The following is a 20,435-nucleotide window of genomic DNA, read 5'->3' on the forward strand; positions in this document are numbered from 1 at the left end:
TGAGAGAGAGTGAGTATGTGTGTGTGAGAGAGAGAGAGTATGTGTGTGTGTGAGAGAGAGTGAGTATGTGTGTGAGAGAGAGAGAGTATGTGTGTGTGAGAGAGAGAGTGAGTATGTGTGTGAGAGAGAGAGAGTATGTGTGTGTGAGAGAGTGAGTATGTGTGTGTGAGAGAGAGTGAGTATGTGTGTGTGTGAGAGAGAGAGTATGTGTGTGTGTGTGAGAGAGAGAGTGAGTATGTTTGTGTGAGAGAGAGAGTGAGTATGTGTGTGAGAGAGAGTGAGTATGTGTGTGTGAGAGAGAGTGAGTATGTTTGTGTGAGAGAGTGAGTATGTGTGTGTGAGAGAGTGAGTATGTGTGTGTGAGAGAGAGTGAGTATGTGTGTGTGAGAGAGTGAGTATGTGTGTGTGAGAGAGAGTGAGTATGTTTGTGTGAGAGAGAGAGTGAGTATGTGTGTGAGAGAGAGTGAGTATGTGTGTGAGAGAGAGTGAGTATGTGTGTGTGTGAGAGAGAGTATGTGTGTGTGTGAGAGAGAGTATGTGTGTGTGTGAGAGAGAGAGTATGTGTGTGTGTGAGAGAGAGAGTATGTGTGTGTGTGAGAGAGAGAGTATGTGTGTGTGTGTGAGAGAGAGAGTGAGTATGTGTGTGAGAGAGAGTGAGTATGTGTGTGAGAGAGAGTGAGTATGTGTGTGTGTGAGAGAGTATGTGTGTGTGTGAGAGAGAGAGTGAGTATGTGTGTGAGAGAGAGTGAGTATGTGTGTGTGTGAGAGAGAGTGAGTATGTGTGTGTGAGAGAGAGAGAGAGTATAAGTGTGTATACCGCTCCACAGCCGGCCGTAGAGCCTTCTCTCTCTCCAGCATCTCCAAGATGAGTTTTCCCCACTCCTCCTCGAGGTCGTTGGGATGGAGGCCCTGAGGGAGCTTGATACGTCCGAACTCTATCCATACCTGGACACACACACACACACACACACACACACACACACACACACACACACACACACACACACACAGTCAGTGTGACGTTACCCATTGGTTTGTGGATAACCGTTTTGAAGCTTCAATTTCCGGATTTTGTCTGTCGCCATCTTGTTTCTTTGGAACCAGAGGTGACCATACTTGCACTAAAGGGGCGAGGCTTGGAAAAAGCAAGGCGTGGCAGCTAAATTAAAAGCCTTGCTACGGCGAAGACCCGCCCATCTCAGCCTCTGATTGGCTAGTACTCGTTGCCTTCGCTGGTTGGGTTGGTTAGGTTTAGACATGAGGCGTAAGATTAGTCAGGGTGAGAATATCAGGGTAACCCAATCTGAGGCAGGTCATGCCTTTTGCTATGGCAAGATTCACAATTTAGAAAAGGTTCATCCGTAATTCCCATTAACTCCGATACAAATTTGGATGCTAATTTTGGGTGCAAATACTTAAAAAAACTGAACAGCCGACTCCTTATTGTGTCTTTTAGTACAAGTGAACGCTGAACAACAGACCACTAGATATTGAGACCATAAACTCATGTTTACGGAGGGAATAAATCAAGAGAGAAGTAGAGTCATTTATATAGACTTCTATACAACCAGAGGAGTCGCCCCCTGGTGGCAATTTGGAAACATACAAGAGTATGGCACTTATTATTATTATTCAGACCTGGAGGTCTGTCCATAAACAGACACTAACAAACTCATCAGCTGAGTGAGAATTAATGAGGAACTATCATCGACTCGACTCGTGTCCATGGAGACAATCAGCACCATTGATGGTAGAACTATGTCTTTGCTCCAGGAGACAAATGCAGCGGATTAGTAAACTCACACGAACCCCCTGACAACAAAACACTGTGTGCCGCCGACTGAGACCCATGACGCACATGTGGCCTCCGTCTCCGTCTCCTTCGCCCTCGTTCATGTTCCTCCTCCGTTCATTCTTACCTCCATTAGTTTGTAGAGGTGTTGGATGTGACCTTTCTCGACCTCCTTGGCGGGGATCTCCGTCTCTTTGAAATGGACGTACTCGTTGTAAAGTGCCTGGATGAGGAGGAAGAGAGTTAATGATGAGGTCATTATTGCTGTGACACATGCTTCATTTAAGGTCAGACACAAGTCACAGGTTTGTTTCCCCCTTACCAACCAAAAGTGTTCCTGTTGCCATGGGGCTATTTGGATCACAAGACCCGAGATAAAAGAAACTCCCCAGATTTTAGTTTGGTTTTAGTGGTAAATTATTGCTGTGTTCATAAATATGTAACTATAAAGAGAGAGGTTGGGGTCCAGTGATAACTTTGGACTATTTTAGATTTTGGTCTTTGACAAAAATGCTCATCAGTTTTGTTTAGTTTCTCTTTCATTTCATGAAGTTAACACAGTCGCTCACCTTGAGTTCCACAGGGTTTTGTGGGAAGTTCTTGTTGGCCATGAGGGCCGTATGCTGGCGGCTCCACTGGAGCAGAGAGGAGAACCTGGACTGGTACTCCGACCAGCGCTGGTCCACCTCCTGATGATGGATGAAGAGATGGAGGGGGAGAGAGAGGTAGGGAGGGGGAGAGAGAGAGAGAGAGAGAGAGAGAGAGAGAGAGAGAGAGAGAGAGAGAGAGAGAGAGAGAGAGAGAGAGAGAGAGAGAGAGAGAGAGAGAGAGAGAGAGAGAGAGAGAGAGAGAGAGAGAGAGAGAGAGAGAGAGAGAGAGAGAGAGAGAGAGAGAGAGAGAGAGAGAGAGAGAGAGAGAGAGAATACATTTCAGATTCCTGAGCACAAATGAACACACAATGGAGCAACAAAAGCGACTGAGGCAAATGTGTAATATACTATAAACTGTGGTACATTTATGTTAGAATGACCCTTTAAGGCTTTGGAGCAGGCTGATTAGAGTTATAAGTCCCTTACACATTTCATTGATAAGGTAATGGCGATTAGGTCTGGTATTGCTCCTGGGATTTGTTCACCCAACTGTAGCTCCTAACAACCTCCTACTGTTCTGGACTCTTTCCAGTCCATCAGCCTACAAGAGCTGATGGACTTAATTCATAAATCAAAACCATCGTCTTGCCCTCTGGATATTATACCATGTTCTCCATTTCAGAAAATTATTGGTCCTCCTATAATAATGATTTTTAATTCTTCCTTGTCCACTGGAAGTTAGATCCTGCTTTGCCCATGAACTACAGGCCTATATCAAAACTGCCTTTTCTGTCAAAGATCCTAGAGAAGGTTGTGGCCGGCCAACTAACTGCTGCACTGGAGAGGCACAATATGTTTGACAAGTTCCAGTCAGGGTTTCGCAAACAGCACTCACCTAAAACCGCGCTCCTGAGGGTTTCAAATGACTTATTAATGTCATCTGACGCATGTGACTGTTCTGTTTTGGCGTTTCTTGACCTCAGTTCGCCGTTTGAAACCGTAGACCACAACATCATGATTGAGAGGCTACGTGATCAGGTGGGCACGCTCTGCCTGCACCCCTAAGGTTCAGTCACACCCGTTTACTCTGGCGTTTGCTTAATTACATATTCTATGGCCTGCTTTTTATCTGTTTTGTTCATTTATTTTCTTATTTGTTTTATTGTGTTATTTACTGCACCATATTTTACTGTGTATTTTAAATCTGCTCTTTTAACTGTTGAAATGTTTTGGCCCCTGTTATTGTCAATGCATTTTAATTGACTACTGTACTGCACTTTGTGACCCTTTGTCTGCGATGAGTGCAATATAAATAAACCTTACTTACTTACAAACATAAGCAGTGTTAATAATCTTAGTCGACGACTCAGTTAAAACCAGAAAGATTCGATAATTATTCACCATGAGCTCAAATTCCTAGTTGTTTCACATTATTGTTGGTGTATGTGCGTGGAGCAAAATGAGTCTTGCCTGTGCGGCGATGCCCTCTCCTCCCTCTGGGATTTTGGGGAAGGCATCATAGATGGAGGAGACGTAGGTGATGACCGACTTCTCGTCTGGAGATGGAACATCAACGTCTGAAGAGAAAGAAAGATGGAAAATTAGAAAGACCGTTTGCTTTGGATTTAACCTAATTTCAACTAAAACAACCAGACAATAAGTGTAACTATGAATTAATAAGAACTAGAAAAACAAATGCTTGTCAACAACGACAGCTCCACAGAAACAGACCGTGACTAGAAGAAAGTCTGGCTATAAAAATTATAAACGTACAGATGTGACATCAACTCAACATTCAAACTACAAGAAATGCCATTAGGGAGTTTTTCCTTTGACCAGTGTCAATCATCCCTTCAACAGTTACGCTGAAATAAAGTGCTTTTGTTGAAATATCATTATTTGACGGAAGCGATGTTCACACATGAGGACTGATGTGGCTGTGATGAAGGCTGTAACTTTAAACCCAAAGACGAGGCTGTGGGCTTGAGAGGGTTAAGCCTCGTTCAGAGTGGTTAACAGCTCCCCAGAAAAGTCAGTCACAACCATTTTAAGCATTTGTCAGTTGGTCAGTGTACTCGTTCGGTCTCACCCTCAGCGTCCAGCAGACTGGTCACCCCTAGCGACTCGGCGATCTCGAAGGCCTGCTCGAGGTTCTCCCGGTTACTCTGCCGCGACAACGCCTCCATGTCGATCAGGTCTGGCCTGGGAAACAAACAGACGGGATTTTGTTAGTGTACTTTAGGCGCCTGTCTGCGAGTCCCGCCTCTTATCGGTTGCATCTGTGAAGCAGTCGGTTCAATACGAGTACTCCTGGTAGTGGGTGTAGCGTTGAACTTCCTACAGTGCCTTTGACCTCTTAGGGATTTTCGTAAATTCAGTGCAATTTACAATGAACAATGAATGTAAAACGGAAAAAGTAATGTCTGAAATATCGTTTAAAAAAGGTATAAAACTCAGTTTGAAGAATTCAGAATTCACAACAGGCAATGAACTGGGCTGCTCGTCCTCTGACCTGTATCTGTGCAGCAGAGCGTTGAACATGCGTCCGTCGCTCCAGGATGAGGTGAAGTTGGTGCAGCGGAGGCCGGGGTAGCCTTCCGTCGCCTGCTGGCTCCATAGCAACAGCTTCTCTTTGGCCGTGAGGTCGCCCGACTCGCCGCTCACGTAGATCTCGGAAATCTGGAGGGAGCAGACAGAGAGGCAGAGTGGGGCTTACTACTGGGCCAGTCGCCATGGCGATACACAGCGGACGAAATAGGCTTTTCAGGCCACAACGAGTCGGCGGAAACTACCGAGAGATGTGGCTCTCCGAGACCCAAACTCACTGGAGAGGTTGGAGTAACTTTCGCTCAGCCCGCCGTCTCCTTGTTCGTCCTTCTGATGATCGAGAACCCTCAGTGTGTGTGTGTGTGTGTGTGTGTGTGTGTGTGTGTATCTGGATGAGCTGCATGCATTTCTACATTAATGTAACAAGTTATTTTCCCACAATTCCCTGACTCCGTCATGAGCCCGCGTACACCCCCCACCCCCCATCCAGCCCTTTGCCCCCTCTCCTTCCGTCTGGCTTCTCCCCCTCGTTAGCCTCGATCTGTCTCCTCAGTTTGCCGTGTTCTTTCATCTGCTCTGCCTCGGATGCTAATCAATCTGCTCAGCCTGCTCATGCATTTCCCCTCCCTTTGCTTTGCACTGACGTCATTATGACCATTAGAGACTGGGTTTATGTGGCGGTGGTATTTTGATGCCCACCAACACTTAAAAAAGCGACACTAATTGTTTTAATTTTGCATTATCGAGTAGTCGTTCTGCTTTGTTTCTTATTTCTAAGGGAATGATTCCTTTTCAAAATATGTCTAAATATCACCATCGATTTATTCACGCTTAATTGTTTCAACTTTCTGGCTAGTGCTATTCGACTCAGGACAGAAATAAACAGAAACAAAAGCTCCTGAACGCCCCTTCAGAATATAAAGTCCATGTTTACTGAAGGCCTTGAGAGAAACCAGGCTTCCATGGAGACTGACAGCTACTTGATCTCTTCTGCCCACTGAGCTACACGACCACTTTGGGCCGGTTTCCCTCTGCACCCTTCTTCCTATCCATTAGCTCTCTTTAGGGCGACAGAGTGATGTATACGTGCTGACCGTCGTTAGTATTCTCCTGTTCTCCCTTCTTCACTCTCTCACTGTCCAACGCTCCTCCCTCTCGCTAATGTAGTGTGGTATGAAGGTTCAGGGTGTGCCAGGGGACCGCAGCCACAGCCAAAGAACATGCAATACTCTTCATGGGGGAACATAGATGAGGCTACAGTGGAAATTAAAGCTTTAGATTGACTAAATATGATAAAAACAAACGAGGATGTTTTAAACAGGACTAATATTAACGGACATCCAGAACGGTACAACGATGTTAACAATAGAAGTGGTGTGTGGCCCCCACCATTCCAGAGACGTTAGCAAGCTTTAGATGTTGAACTAAAACTGCTCCCAGCATCCGAATGTCGTTGATGTCGCGTGTTCGATATTCAACCAGCGGACTGGACTTCTACAGAATTACAACAGGGTCACACCCGGGCTTCGGTTTAAGCGGCGGCCGCGTTAACTGCCGACTTTCAGACGGATGAGTCCCGCGGCAACTTACTGAAATGGTTGCTGTGGATAATAAACACAAATTAAAAAATTGGATTGAAGGCTTTTACGAGGACACCTTCCTGTTCTGTTGCTGTTTCCAACAGCTAAAAACCTGAGTTTATGTCATGGTATTTAACGATCTGTACGCGCTAGGTGGCTCCACCAAATACATGTTTACTTCTGGCCACTTGCTCTTGGATTCCGTACACTTCTCTTACCTAACTGCACTTCTACACGTCAGCATTTCTCTGCCAACAGTAAGAGGGTGTACACACACACACAAAGTGGATGATCAAGCTAGTGCGTGAGCATATTCAGGGATGGGGTTTGTGGCTTGAATGGGAATCGAGCGAGCGGTGGATTCTGCCGCGTGTTTTCCCGCAGAGCTCCGGCTCTCTGTATGCACCCACCGCCTCCTTTACAGAGAACTACAGAGCATATAATCCTCCACCTGAATATTGATACAGCACTCCGTGTGAGGCCTGCGTCTGCACAAAAAAGCCTGCACTCCCACTGCAGCGGTCTCTCATTCATCCACCTAGCTGTGCATCTGCTATTCGATAATTCATCATGTGTAAATATATACTGCATGTGAAGGTTGTTTTTGATTGTCTTGGAGCTTCTGACAGTAAAATAACTCATATTCTAAACACGTTCACCAGCTTTTGACTATCCAACAACGAATGAAGCTTGTTATCATTTGGATAACTGAGAACAGAAATTAGGTTGTTCCGTTTGCTGAAGAAGGCAGTGAGATGTGGTCAAAAGCTCCTGAAAAAGAAACCTTGAGTTTAGAATACTTCAGCGCGTTCCCAGTCAAGCCGAGTGTGCTCAAATACTTAATGTGTGACCTCGAAAACTTTATGTGCTGACACACGTTAGCAAGAAAGCTATATTGTTTGGTTAGCCACCTAGCTAACACTGTAAAGTGCTGTGTGAAGCCAACAATCTGTGCCGTCTACTTGGCTAATTCAGCCAGCTGGGTGTCCAGCTAGTTAACAGACAAAAAGACAGTTTAATTACATGACCTGGCTCCACTGAGGCTCTTAACTTGTCAGATACCCCACATCCTGGTAAGAGCCGTTACCAGGATGGAAACCAAGCAGCAGCATAGAACACGATCAAAGCCACTAGATCAGTGTGAATAGTAAGTGAACTTGATGGGTCACGTATGGAGGTGTGACGTCTCCGTCATGGCTCAAAGATGCCGGGACACTTCGCCTCCCATGTCGTCACTAACTTCCTTTTGGTTATTCTGGAAGATTCATCCGGTGCCATGAGTTGAATCAATTTGCATATTTGTGATGTTGACATGGTAGATAAACTATATCAGTCTATCAACTATTGTCTCTAAGACAGATGCCTGGGAGTAAACACTTTGTTACATGCAGCGGTACTATTATTTAATATAGTTAGTTATTTTCAGGCTCACGTCTTGCCATCCCTAATCTTTACATTTACAAAAAGTGGACCAAGAACTGGTTGCTAAATACTAAATATTGTTGTTAATGTCAAGCATACTGTTTTGCTTTTGCGATTATTTTGTACTTATATTGTTAATAAATGACTTATAACGCAACAGACGCTAGTTGATGTGCAAGTATAGATGTGTACGTGAGTGAAAGGTACAAACGCACACAGAAACACCCAACGGTGTGTTTGAGGTGGCAGCACAGACTCTAGCCACAGGCATCCATGATGCCACCCCCCACCAGACCTCTTTTAAAAGCACCGCCTCTTTGAAGTTTGCGGGGAGAGGAGGGAGAGCGAGGGATGGGGGAGATAACAACAACAAGAGAGAGAATGGAAGGTGGAGAAGAGAAGGAAGTGTTGTACTGTAACTTAAAACAAAAAACAAAAAAGATGGTTAGGCGAATGGACAGATGATGAAGGACAGCTGCATAGCTTCGGAGGGGCGGGTACATGGGTATCTGAGTGGTGGGAGAGAAATCCCCTCGAGGCTCGACAAACCAGACGTCTGGCTGATGAATGCGCATTTAAAATCCCTTTTTATGCAGAGACGGGCATCACAAGCACCCACACACAAAGGCCAGCTGCACTTTAACCGAAGCTCATCCACACACTCCTCTCATGACACATGAAACACACAAACCCCTCTTAAGCAGGGATCTCTGAGGATCCACTGTCAGTGTTTGTTTGCCATGACTCAGCAACTGAGCCTCAAACGAGACACGTAGCACCAAATCTAACGTGCCGCCAGCTGCAGCCACGCTGTACTGCCGAGGTTAGGTGGAGGGCACTAACAAAAATCGGGGAAAACATTAAGAAATTAATAAAGCGCCCATCATCTGTTGTAACGCTGCAGCAGCAGCCTTATTATTTTCAAGGTGAAGGGGAGCTGAAAAGCTACCAGGTAGTAGATTCTCTCTCTCTCTCTGCATCTGCAAAGCCTTGGTTGTTTGGTTTATTAATTAAAAAAGGTTTATGTAGAACAAATCACAATATTTTTTCCTAAAATATAAAGGTATTGAATGAAATAAGTGCCCTCAGAGCAAACTGTAAACAAAGACTACAATGTAAATCACCAACAGATTATGTTTAAATGATCCGATCTCACCCCTCTACTTTCTCCCCAAAAAGTAACCTTCAACGTTTTCAACCGAAAACCACCAGAGCTGACAGTTATATTGTGGGCTGTTGAATTGTTCAGAAGATGACCAGTTTCAGTTCAGAGGGGGCCGCGTCATCTGAAGTGGTGAACCTTCTCTCACACAAACAAACACCCGGCCCATCTGTCTCTCACACTGGGACAGACGTCAGCTTTGGGCGAGTGCCTGTGGTGTGAGGAAAGCGACAAGCAACGGAAGGAGGTGATGGGAGAGAAGGATGGAGAGACGGTCTGGGCTACGCTGATGAGGCTCTGGGGACGCCGGCGGAAAGAAAGGAGGGAGGCAGAGTGGCTTAAAAGAGCTGATAACAAACACACAACCACAGACACGGTGGACGAATGACAACAGAGGCAAAAACAACATCTAAATCAAGAGGCGCGGTCATGCACGAATGCAGGTGATATTGCTGCTGTATGTGTTAACCGTGGCCTACAGCGGTAATTCCTCGCATTTGAGAAGCTAGAATGACTTAAACAATTAATGTATTACCAGAAACATTTTTGCTGAGTCATATCGTTTGCCTTCAGCTGGGTAGCAAATGCTCTGAGATCTGGTCCCGGTCAGTGGGAACCTCTGAATTAAATCAACCAATTGTCGTAGCCGTCTTCCAGACAGAGATAGCACTAATGGATCGTATGTGTGGAGGGCATAAGGTAAAGTAAGATGGATGCAAACCTGTGGCAGATATGTTAGAGTCGCCTGCTGCAGCGACAGAGGACTCTCCACCATTGAGTCAAGTCTCTCTGATGAGCAACTGGTCAGCCCTGCCCAGTCCGTCTGACTGGGGGTGGTGCCCGCCGTTTCTGGAGAGGTAAGCGGCAGGTCGCTGGCGTAGCCCGACTCCAATAGAGAGGACTGCTCCTGTGCACGAACCGGAGTGTCCCAGCTAAAGCCCTCGACGGGAACAGTCTGGTTCAAGGACGTGGGGGAATCCCCCGCAGACATTTTGGCTGTACTGTCCTCTTCAGACAGCTGGACTTTGAGAATATTCCCTGTGACTGGAGACGGGGCAAGGGGCTCAGTGCGCACCTCTACCTCACCGTCATTTCCGCCCCTCCATACTGGTGAGCCAAAATCACTGGGGTACACCGTCCTCACCACGCAGAGTTTACCATCCACCTCACGGATGTGGACCACACCTTTGTGCTCCCTCCCCGAGGGCGTCCGCACCACTGTTATGGTTCCCTCTGGTCTTCCTTTGACCTCCCCATCCCCTTTTTCCTCTCTCTCGATCCTCCCCTTGTCTTTTTTCTCCATCTTTTGTCGGAGGACCCAAGGTTTCTCTAGGACCCCTTGGACTTTCTCCTTAACGCGACAGACCCTCCCTCCGCCTGGGGTGGTGCTGCCCAGAACTGGGGCTGTGTTGACCGGGGTGGTGGTCGTGGTTTGGCTCGGAATGCTGGAGACGTCTATGATGCCGCTGACAGAGTCTTCCTCCCCTGGGAGGCAGAAAACTCCTCTCCAGGCTGGGCTGGGCTTGGGGGACACTTCAAGTAACCTGTTGCCCCTTACACTGGTACTCACGGAGCCAGGGGAAAGGGTATTACTGTGCAGTTTAGTTTTGGAATGAGTTAACTGGATATCAGGCACTGTTGAAAGAGTCCCGGCTCTAAAATCTGCCGTGTCTATAACTGCGGCCTTTCCCTCGTCGTCTTCATCCTCTTCCTCTCTTCCATCCTTCTCATGGTGTCTTTGTCGCTCAAAGTCTTCCTGTTCCGGTTCTCCTTTCCTGGACTTCTTGCCCTTGTGTTTACGCCTGAAACGTAGACGCTTCTTTGACGAAAGTGGGGGGGCTCCAGCGTGTTCCCCCTCCCGAGGAGGCCTGACACAACCCATGGAGTTCCCCATGTCTTTGTTGTTGACGGATAACAGTGTACAAAATAGAAACTGCAGCAAATGCAGGCAGTTAATCCATCAGAGAGCAACGATGTTCATTTGGGTTGTAACATTTATTCCATGTGTTCCAGAGCAAAAATCCCATTCTTCTTCTTCAAAACAAAAATGAGAATAAAAAGACAACAGAGGGTAAATGTACAGATTGGCTAGTAAGTGACTGACATCTCCCTCATTAATCTGAAACCTGTGAGTAATGGGGAGTTAGGATGAGCTTAGCTCCATTTTCCATGGCAGCTTGAATAGAGACCGGGTTTGTTTGAGCCGTCACCGAAAGAGAAAGTCTGTCTTTTGATTGTCAGCAAGGCAAGCGGCTGCAGGCCGACGTGTCCGAACCCGTCCTTCCTCTTTACCTTTACCTCAGCTGACGTGAATCCCGAAAGGACCTCTGGCCGGCCCGGCCCTCTCCAAGGACCCTGCTGTGTAACGGTGTGTGTAAGCGGGCGGCCCGCCTGCTGCTTTACTGTTTATCCCAGAAGACCTGTGGTTGCAGTCAAGGACGCGTTATGAGGGAGGACAAATAAGTGAAATCAGGGTCAGGTCTCTGATTTATCACCGGGCTTTACCAGGTGTAAGGCAATGTGTCAGGCGGGATGAGGAGTGTGGGAGAGAGACATTGCAGTGCAGTCTGGTGCTATTCAGGCCATCAGTGAAGCCCCAGCTGCTTGTCTTTTCTCACTTCTCAATGTCATAGTTTCTTCAGATATAAGAGGTGACTGAGGAAAACACCATCGTCCTGCTGCCGTATCATTCGGATTCCTCAGATTTGCGGTCGGTTCCAGAGTAATCCAAGAGCTCTACACTCGGATCCATCTGAGCTCATGAATTAATGATGTCTCTCCCTCCTACAGTGGTAATGTTATTGCAGTGCAAGAGGGAGAGAAGTAAGATCCGTAACGCGAGTCAGCCACACAACAGAGATCGTGGGAATCCCATCCGTCACGGTGCTCGTAGTATTAACGTTGACGCCGTCAATATCTATCGTAGTAGCGGCGGGCTCGGTGTCTCATTCTGCAGAGGCAGCACGGTGTCCAGATTGGTTGCGGGTGAGGGATAAGCGCAGTCAGCCAATGCTGCCGCGGCTTGCAGGGGGATTCAGCCAATACTCTGACAGCTTGTTAAATACTCAATCAGAGCTTTTGGCTTCCCGCCCCGATGCCTCTCCTCGTCATCCTCCCACGGTTTATCCTGCCCAATGAGCTGGTGTCTCGAGTGACGTGTCGATCCTTCCAGCCTGTGTGCTCTCCTCCTCTCAAGGGACTGTTGTTGTCAATATGTTGGGATCTAAAATCGCCAGGGGGTTAGTTTTTTCCCCCATTGGCAAGATGGTTTCGCGGTCTTGGCGCTGATCATCTGGGGCGGCCACTAACCTGTGGAATCAAACTCATTGTAGTCCAGAAAACCCACAAAAAGCAGCTGTGAGTGAGGGCGCCGGTCTGAATCTGGAGGCAGCCAAGCGCAGACAGACTCCACCTTAAGCTCCCCAGACAGCTTAGCATCCCATGCCTCTCCCCTGGATACCAGTCTAAATACCCCCCCCCCCCCCTTCCCACCTCAGTGTTAGACTCTCTGAGGACCAGAGTTGGCTGGGAATTGTGCTCCAGCGCTGTCCAATCAGAAACCTCCCGTGTCCTGCTTTCAGTCTGTTTCTTACTCAAGCAAGATTCCTCTTCATCAGGTGGTGCAGTGCGACGACGCAACAGCCTGACAAAATCCACAGTTTGCAGGAGGTGGAGGGGTATTCAGACCTTATGGCTTCAACTGAGACGAAACATCGACAGAGCCGTGGAAAAGGGGCTCTCGTTCTCTCTCTGGTGCCTTTTTGTCTCTTAATAACTCCTCACGTCCACTAGAACTAATTAGGAAGAGGCGTCTCGGGTAGGAGCCGGAGGAGGAGAGGAGGACAAGACTGGTCCTCCGTCTGCTTAGCTTAAAGTAGCAGACCTACTTCAGGTGCAGATGTGCGTCTGGAACCGAGCCAAAGGGATTCAGCGTCCAGTGAAGGGCAGTCCTGAACGCCACGCAGCACAGCGGTGGAGGTTAGGACAAGAGGGTCTGCACGCCATGTTCCCTTAAAACTAAAAACAAAGACATGCAGAGAGCAAATAAACAAGAAAAACAACAAGAACGTGGGGCGTCTCCGGTTAAAAGAAAACAGTGGCTCCCTCAGACAAGCATGACTGGATTGATCCGATTGACACGCCGGACAAACAGCAAGCGTGCGGCCGTCCTGGAGACGGGCCGAGTGTGCGTTCGTGCCTGCGAGGTAGGGGCGGTCCCCTGGTCAGCTGTGTGAGCCCGTCGGCGTACGTGTCCTCGAGTGTCTCGTCCTGCGGTGCGTTTTGTAGTGCGAGGCCTGCCCATCCGGAGGGAAGCCGGGAGCTGCGGTGACTGCAGGCAGCCTGGATCCGTCTCTCCCTCGGCTGGCTTCGCTCCTCCGCTTTATCCCTCGCTCGCAAGACGCCGGGCGGAGGGAGAGAAAAGCTTGTATCTACCGGCTGCAGCAGCTTCACACTCTCTTCTGCTCGTTCTCTCACTCTCACAATCCACCCCTCCCTGCCGGGCTCTCCTCGTCCTATCCGCTTCCTCGTTACTCCTGCCGCTCTCTCTCTCTTTAGCTCTCTGCCTCTCTCTCTTGGCTGTTAGTGAGCAGCTTCTATGCCACACACACACACACACACACAAACCTTCCCCGAATGACAGCCAGCAGGAGAGAAATCCCATCTAAAGATGGGCGAGTCCCCGCAACATAAACCAGAAGAAGCCGGTTCGCACTTCAATCCGTTTCTCTCTCGCTCTTTTCCCAATCTATTTCTTTCCGTCTCCATCTGTCCGTCAAGCTACAGGTTATGAATGGCTCTCGGGGTGAAGAGGAGAGGCGCAAGGGAGAAAGAGCGAGGGAGGGAGGGAGGGAGAGATTTGAGGGAATTAGGAGAAAGTTGAAAGGGACAGAAGAAAAACAGGAGCGGATGGGTGAAGACTGAAAGGATCTGGGGAGGTGATGGGGGGGTAGAGGGAACACACTCAATATATACACGAGGAGTCAAAGGAGCGATTTAAACTGTATAGGCAGCTACGCTTTCAATATCAAGGCTTTTTAATGGCAACATGGGATTTGCAGGATTTCCATGTGATCGGGAACATGGATTTGACGGGCCTTTACTCCACTGGATTAGCCCAAAACGACTGCTTTCAATCGGATTCTGTTAAACCTACAAACGGGTCGTGCTGTGCTAAAACCATTATGAACCGATTGATTTGCTGTTTAGACTATTAATACTCAGACTGTGATCCTTTTGCTATTATCCGCCATTTTCTTTGGACTGTGAATAGGATTTAAAAAATGTTTTAGTATGGAACATTTTGGGAACTTTTGATTCTGACATTATATAGATTGATCGGAAAACAATTCACGGATGAATCAATAAAGACAAATAAAAATGAGTTGCAGCACTAATAGACATTGATCTGTTACTGTAAAGAAATGGTGATTTTTAGTTCCCCCCACACTCCCCTCCTACACTGTTGATCACAATAATGGCCCGATGCCACACATACGGCCTTAAAGCCCCCCCTCCCCCCCACACACACTGCACATACGTTGGACAACACAGCTCCTGCATGTGATTCTGTACAGTCGGGGTTCAGGCATGGAGAATGTTTTCAGATGGACAGATATGGATGGAGACCACTAACAATGGTAATCCATCTTCTCTCATTAACCGGAAGAGGACAACACACACATGAAGAAGGCATGAACCAATGGGAGGACAGCACTGATCAAGCCCCCGAGGCCTTCAACCGCTCACACTGAGGCTGCACGGCATCGAGAGCGGTGTCAATCAGACAAGACACCCCCCCGCTGCATGGTGTACTTTCAGAGGCTCTTTTGATCCATTATCGATCACAATTCAGAGCCTTTAAGATGACCAGCCTCGATGTTGTTACATTCCAAAGCATTTTGGAAAAAAGACACGCGATCTGATCGCTGCTAAAAACAAATGACGACATCATGGAAAGCCATGAAAGGCAAGGGAGACAAATATTGAGGTTATACGGGTGGAAAAAAGGTTTTACCAGAATAATCCAAGATTTTTCAGGTGAATTTATATTTTGTCAGGATACATTTTTAAGTGTTTGTTTGTAGTACAAAAGGTTGAAGTGCACCACAATCTGATGTTTTAAATAGGACTAGTAGCATCTGATTTTCTCATAAATGAGTCCTAATTTACAACTTGCTAACACAAAATATATGTCGGGAAAACTGTTTCGCTCAGACAGAATATTGTTTTCGTCTTGCCTCTCAGGCTTCCATATATGGTGACGTATGAAGGGATTTCCGGTATGCCGAGCACTTGAGAGCTACACTGCTGTGTACAAGTAACACTAAATAGTGTTGACCTCAAACTAATAAACAACAATTAATAGACGAGATTAAAAAGCGTCCACACACGTCTGCAGTGAAGTCAGTCCTAAGGAACACACCTGCTGATCGTGCCTGGTAGCGAGTCAGAGAAACGCTGATGAATTTCTTCAACAACTCCAAACATTAACTCTCTAGAAAGAAGCAGTGACATACAGCTAGCTGAGCCAATCACAGGCAGAGACAGTGCAACAGGAGGGGGGGCCCACCGACAGGGATGCCTCTATCTGGCTCCGGTCATCTTTAACACCGAGCTAACTGGTGCCACCTATTGGTCTGACTGAGTTACTACAGCCACGTTTAAATTGAGAGTAGTGGGATCAGTATTGCCACGGTTTGATTACCAGTGATGAATATGTAAACGCATGAACGATATTTATCAAAACATATCACTGAAGTGGGACGTTTTTAATAGATGCTAGAAAGCTTGTCTGTGTGCTTTGACGAGCAACATGTCCGCTCTGTTGCAGAAAAGATGGACGTTTCCTTTTTAGAATCGACGAGCTGGTGGCTGACAAACATCTGCAGAAGATACACAAATGAGAATGTATTTAAAAACTTTTGAGCAGGATAGCTGAGGAAGCAGGTTGTCCAGGGCATGCCAGAGACGACACCTCGTCTGTAACTTCATGTGCCCGATGGAACAATGACTGACAACAGGAATTATCCCGATGATTAAGTCATGTGCCGAGTCACAAAGAGCTGGAGGCTTGTTTCCAGGAACGACTTCTTAAATATTAGATTTGCAGTGTAATCCAACATATATATACACTATATATAGATAGTGTATATAGACTGTCAAACTGTCGACACCATGAACCCGTTGAACTCTGGGAAACAGACTATTTGCTGCTCTGCGGACCGATTCCATCTTCCACGCCCATAGATGTGTGCATGTTTGTGTATTTCTATACCTCGGAGCCCGTTTCAGCCCCAGTCCTGTCCATCATCTTTGAGTGAGTCCCCACCCCACCCCACCCCCCTCCTCCTGCATCACTTCAGCCCTCCATCTCTCACTCCCTCTGCAACACGATGTTCTGCTGAGTCATGCCCAGTGAAACGGTTGCCGGGGTGTCACGCACTACTGTTTCCACGGTAACCAGCTGGCAGTGTCACCTTGCTGAGGGTCACATCGCAGCACAACCTAGTGGTCATCCACAGCAACTACAACCAGTCCATAAAAGTTACAGCAATAAAGAATACATAAATGAATTAAACTAGATGCTAAGAATGTTTTGTTGGAGTCGTTGCATTCATTTGTTTTTGCTTGTCATGCAGGACTGGGACCCGGTGGTAATGAGAGTCCCACTGCAAAGACGTCAACCCATCTGCAGGCCACATTGATGCAGGGACAATCGGACAGAACACACAAATGAATGAATGTCGAGCAGAAACACAACGCAGACGCGTCTCTTCATCAAGTCCTTTTTACCTGTAATGTTTGTTTCGTTTATGTCTGAAATCCGGTTTTGACTTTGAGAATCATCACTAGCTGTTGTGACCAAAAATACTAAACGTTTTTAGCACAAAAGAAAAAGTAATCTGTATATGTTAAGAGCAACGACCAAACAGTGCCGTGCTTTAGAGGACGACTTCAGTCACAAGAACACAAATACATCACAGATAAGCCCAGATGCCTTCCAGCAGTCACATTGTACCTCCTTAAAACAATTATGAAACACGGACTCCTCCAAACACGTGTGAATCCTACTGCTGCTACATAAGTACACACAGGAGTCAGACAACCACCACGTTGTTCTCTGTTCTCAGTGCACAGACAGAGAAGGAACCCGTCTCACTGGCAGGAAACGCGTCCTGCTCACAGCTACAGAACAATATTCTGCTTTTATCTGATGTCCACTTTGTGGTGCACAAAGCCACTTCTTCTGTTGCATAAGTAAACCAGCGTGTACTTATGCAACAGTCACAGGAGCTAAGCTCATCCTGGCAGTGATGAGAACTCAAATCCCAACAGCTGGACAGACATGCTGAGTGACAACCACGGGAATAAGATCCTCATGTGGGGAAATTAGTGTTGGTTGCAGAAATGAGTCGCCACCAATGGGTTTGTAAAGCCTTGTAAAACACACTTTCAAACTCAAAGACAAGCATGTGTAGGGCACAGACCTGGAAGTGAAGGATGATGGTCCAGATGAGACCTAACGTCAGCTTGGGGTTCCCGTCGGTGATGTCATCGTTCCTGATGTTCACAAGTTTGACCTGAAAACAGGAAAACAGAATTGTTTTTTCGTTTGGTTGCAAAATGATAAAGATCTGCTATAATACAAGCAACGATTTACCCATAAAGTGGTCACTTTTAAATCTCTACCATTATCTAAATTCCACCAGATTGGACCAATGAGAGGAAAACTTTATTTTTCCGCATATCCGTTCCACCTGTCGTGCCCATTAAGTGAAGTTTCGCGACTCTGGCTAAGTTAAGCCAAGCCGTATAATTAGACCTGCAGTGAAGAAAAAGGGGTCAGTCCTCCACCGCTGCTGCCTCCAGGGAGCGAGACGAGAGACGCAGTGGAGGAAAGATGAGGACACTGGAGTTATGAGGAAGAGGTGTTTGAAGTTGGGGAACGAGTTAACAAAGAGATGAATGTGTTGGCGAGAGAGGGAACAATGAAAGATGCAGTGTGAGAGAAGGGCAGATAAGTCGGAGTGAAACAAATGTGCTCCCTTTCATCACGGTCACCAAAAGACTGAAAATGCCCCGTCCCCGGACAGAAAGGGTTTCCCATCACTAGCTCTTGCAAACAGGGTGAAATCTGGAACTTTAAAACGACATTAAAGTCGTTAAGCGTGACACAAAAGCAGGTTGTTGTGCACAGATCAATTGTGAGATTTGGGACTATTTTGCTTCCCTAATATGCCGTCTTTAAAACTAGAGGAAAGAAAACATGTGTGACCATGTGTGTGTGTGTGTGTGTGTGTGTGTGTGTGTGTGTCTGCATACCTGTCTCTGTTTGAGGAAGTCCAGCGCTATTTGGACATTCTGCAGTCGATGAAATCTCATGCGTCCCTTTTCTCTGGGCTGGAAAAGAGAGAAGAGACAAGAGGAGAACAATGATGAGGAAAGTCACCAAATGCTTTGTTATTTCTTTAGTGACGCAAAAGCAGGAGGCAGCCGTGAGTGCAAATAAAGCTGAATTCAATCCACAGTGCAATGAAGTGAAAAAAAGTCAGCGCGGTTGTATTGACATGAGATGGTCCTCTGGGGGGCGCTGTCTTCAACAGGAGCTGTTAAAGACATGCCGAGACTCAGCAGCAAACGTCACCCAAACCATGCTGACTTCATATTACATCAGAACTTTTATTTATTCAACTCCACCATTTCACAAACAGACATCCATGTTACGGTTTGGAGGGAGGAAAGAGATAGTTTGAGAGAAAGGAAAGAAGAAGCTGAAAGAACACGCACGCACGCACGCACACACACACACACACACACACACACACACACACACACACACACACACACACACACACACACACACACACACACACACACACACACACACACACACACACACACACACACACACACACACACCACACACACACACACACACACACACACACACACACACACACACACACACACACACACACACACACACACACACACACACACACACACACACACACACACACACACACACACACACACACACACACACACACACACACACACACACACACACACACACACACACACACACACACACACACACACACACACACACACACACACGCACCATTGCAAACACACTCTTGTTGCAAAAAGTACATGAGATGCAGATGTGGGTTCACACTGTGCTGGTAAAAAGAAGGTACACTCAGGGTTAGTCATCACTTCAGCAAGACTATTCTAAACATTACTAAGTGCAAGTTTGTTTACAATAAGTGAGATAATAATTTACGTCTTTTTTTCATATTTCAGAAATATATTTTAATTTTACATCCTGAACTTTCAATATCCTCGATAAAGACTATTTAAGCATTTACAATTAACCACTGATGGTGCTGTACTGGACTGTAATATACTGAAATGTTTATTCTTCATGAATGTAAATACGAAGAGAAACATACAGTACAATAATAATTACAAAGTATATGAAGTCCAAAACTACAGCCTCAATAAGTAACACTCTCTCCTATCATTTATGGCCGAGCTGTTGAATTAGATTACTTATAAAGTGTATGACATAAGTTTTACGTTAGTGTTCACAATTCATGCATAATAGTAATTAAAGTTAAAATCTTTACAAAGCCTAATAACTTCAGGAGTAACAGCCTTGTTTCTGAAAGCTGTCTGTCTGTACAACCCTCTGTCTGTCTCTCCGTCTGTACAACCCTCTGTCTGTCTCGGTCTGTACAACCCTCTGTCTGTGTCTGTACAACCCTCTGTCTGTGTCTGTACAACCCTCTGTCTGTGTCTGTACAACCCTCTGTCTGTGTCTGTACAACCCTCTGTCTGTGTCTGTACAACCCTCTGTCTGTGTCTGTACAACCCTCTGTCTGTGTCTGTACAACCCTCTGTCTGTACAACCCTCTGTCTGTCTCTGTCTGTACAACCCTCTGTCTGTCTGTCTGTCTGTACAACCCTCTGTCTGTGTCTGTACAACCCTCTGTCTGTGTCTGTACAACCCTCTGTCTGTGTCTGTACAACCCTCTGTCTGTGTCTGTACAACCCTCTGTCTCTGTCTGTACAACCCTCTGTCTGTCTGTCTGTCTGTACAACCCTCTGTCTGTGTCTGTACAACCCTCTGTCTGTGTCTGTACAACCCTCTGTCTGTGTCTGTACAACCCTCTGTCTCTGTCTGTACAACCCTCTGTCTGTCTGTCTGTCTGTACAACCCTCTGTCTGTGTCTGTACAACCCTCTGTCTGTTTGTCTGTACAACCCTCTGTCTGTGTCTGTACAACCCTCTGTCTGTGTCTGTACAACCCTCTGTCTGTGTCTGTACAACCC

At 46.6% G+C, this 20,435-nt stretch overlaps 1 protein-coding gene across 1 annotated transcript in view; it reads right to left on the reverse strand.

Moving 5' to 3' along the window:
• Positions 1–20,435, reverse strand: part of macf1a (microtubule actin crosslinking factor 1a) — a 124,876-nt gene that overhangs the window by 91,911 nt on the left and 12,530 nt on the right. The window contains 8 exon segments of the mRNA XM_034544444.1: positions 818–945; positions 1,920–2,015; positions 2,362–2,481; positions 3,853–3,959; positions 4,472–4,584; positions 4,895–5,061; positions 17,583–17,675; positions 18,418–18,495. Coding sequence (XP_034400335.1) covers positions 818–945; positions 1,920–2,015; positions 2,362–2,481; positions 3,853–3,959; positions 4,472–4,584; positions 4,895–5,061; positions 17,583–17,675; positions 18,418–18,495 — 902 coding nt within the window.

The sequence above is a fragment of the Cyclopterus lumpus genome, chromosome 11, assembly GCF_009769545.1.
Source record: "Cyclopterus lumpus isolate fCycLum1 chromosome 11, fCycLum1.pri, whole genome shotgun sequence".
Taxonomy (NCBI): Eukaryota; Metazoa; Chordata; class Actinopteri; order Perciformes; family Cyclopteridae; genus Cyclopterus; species Cyclopterus lumpus.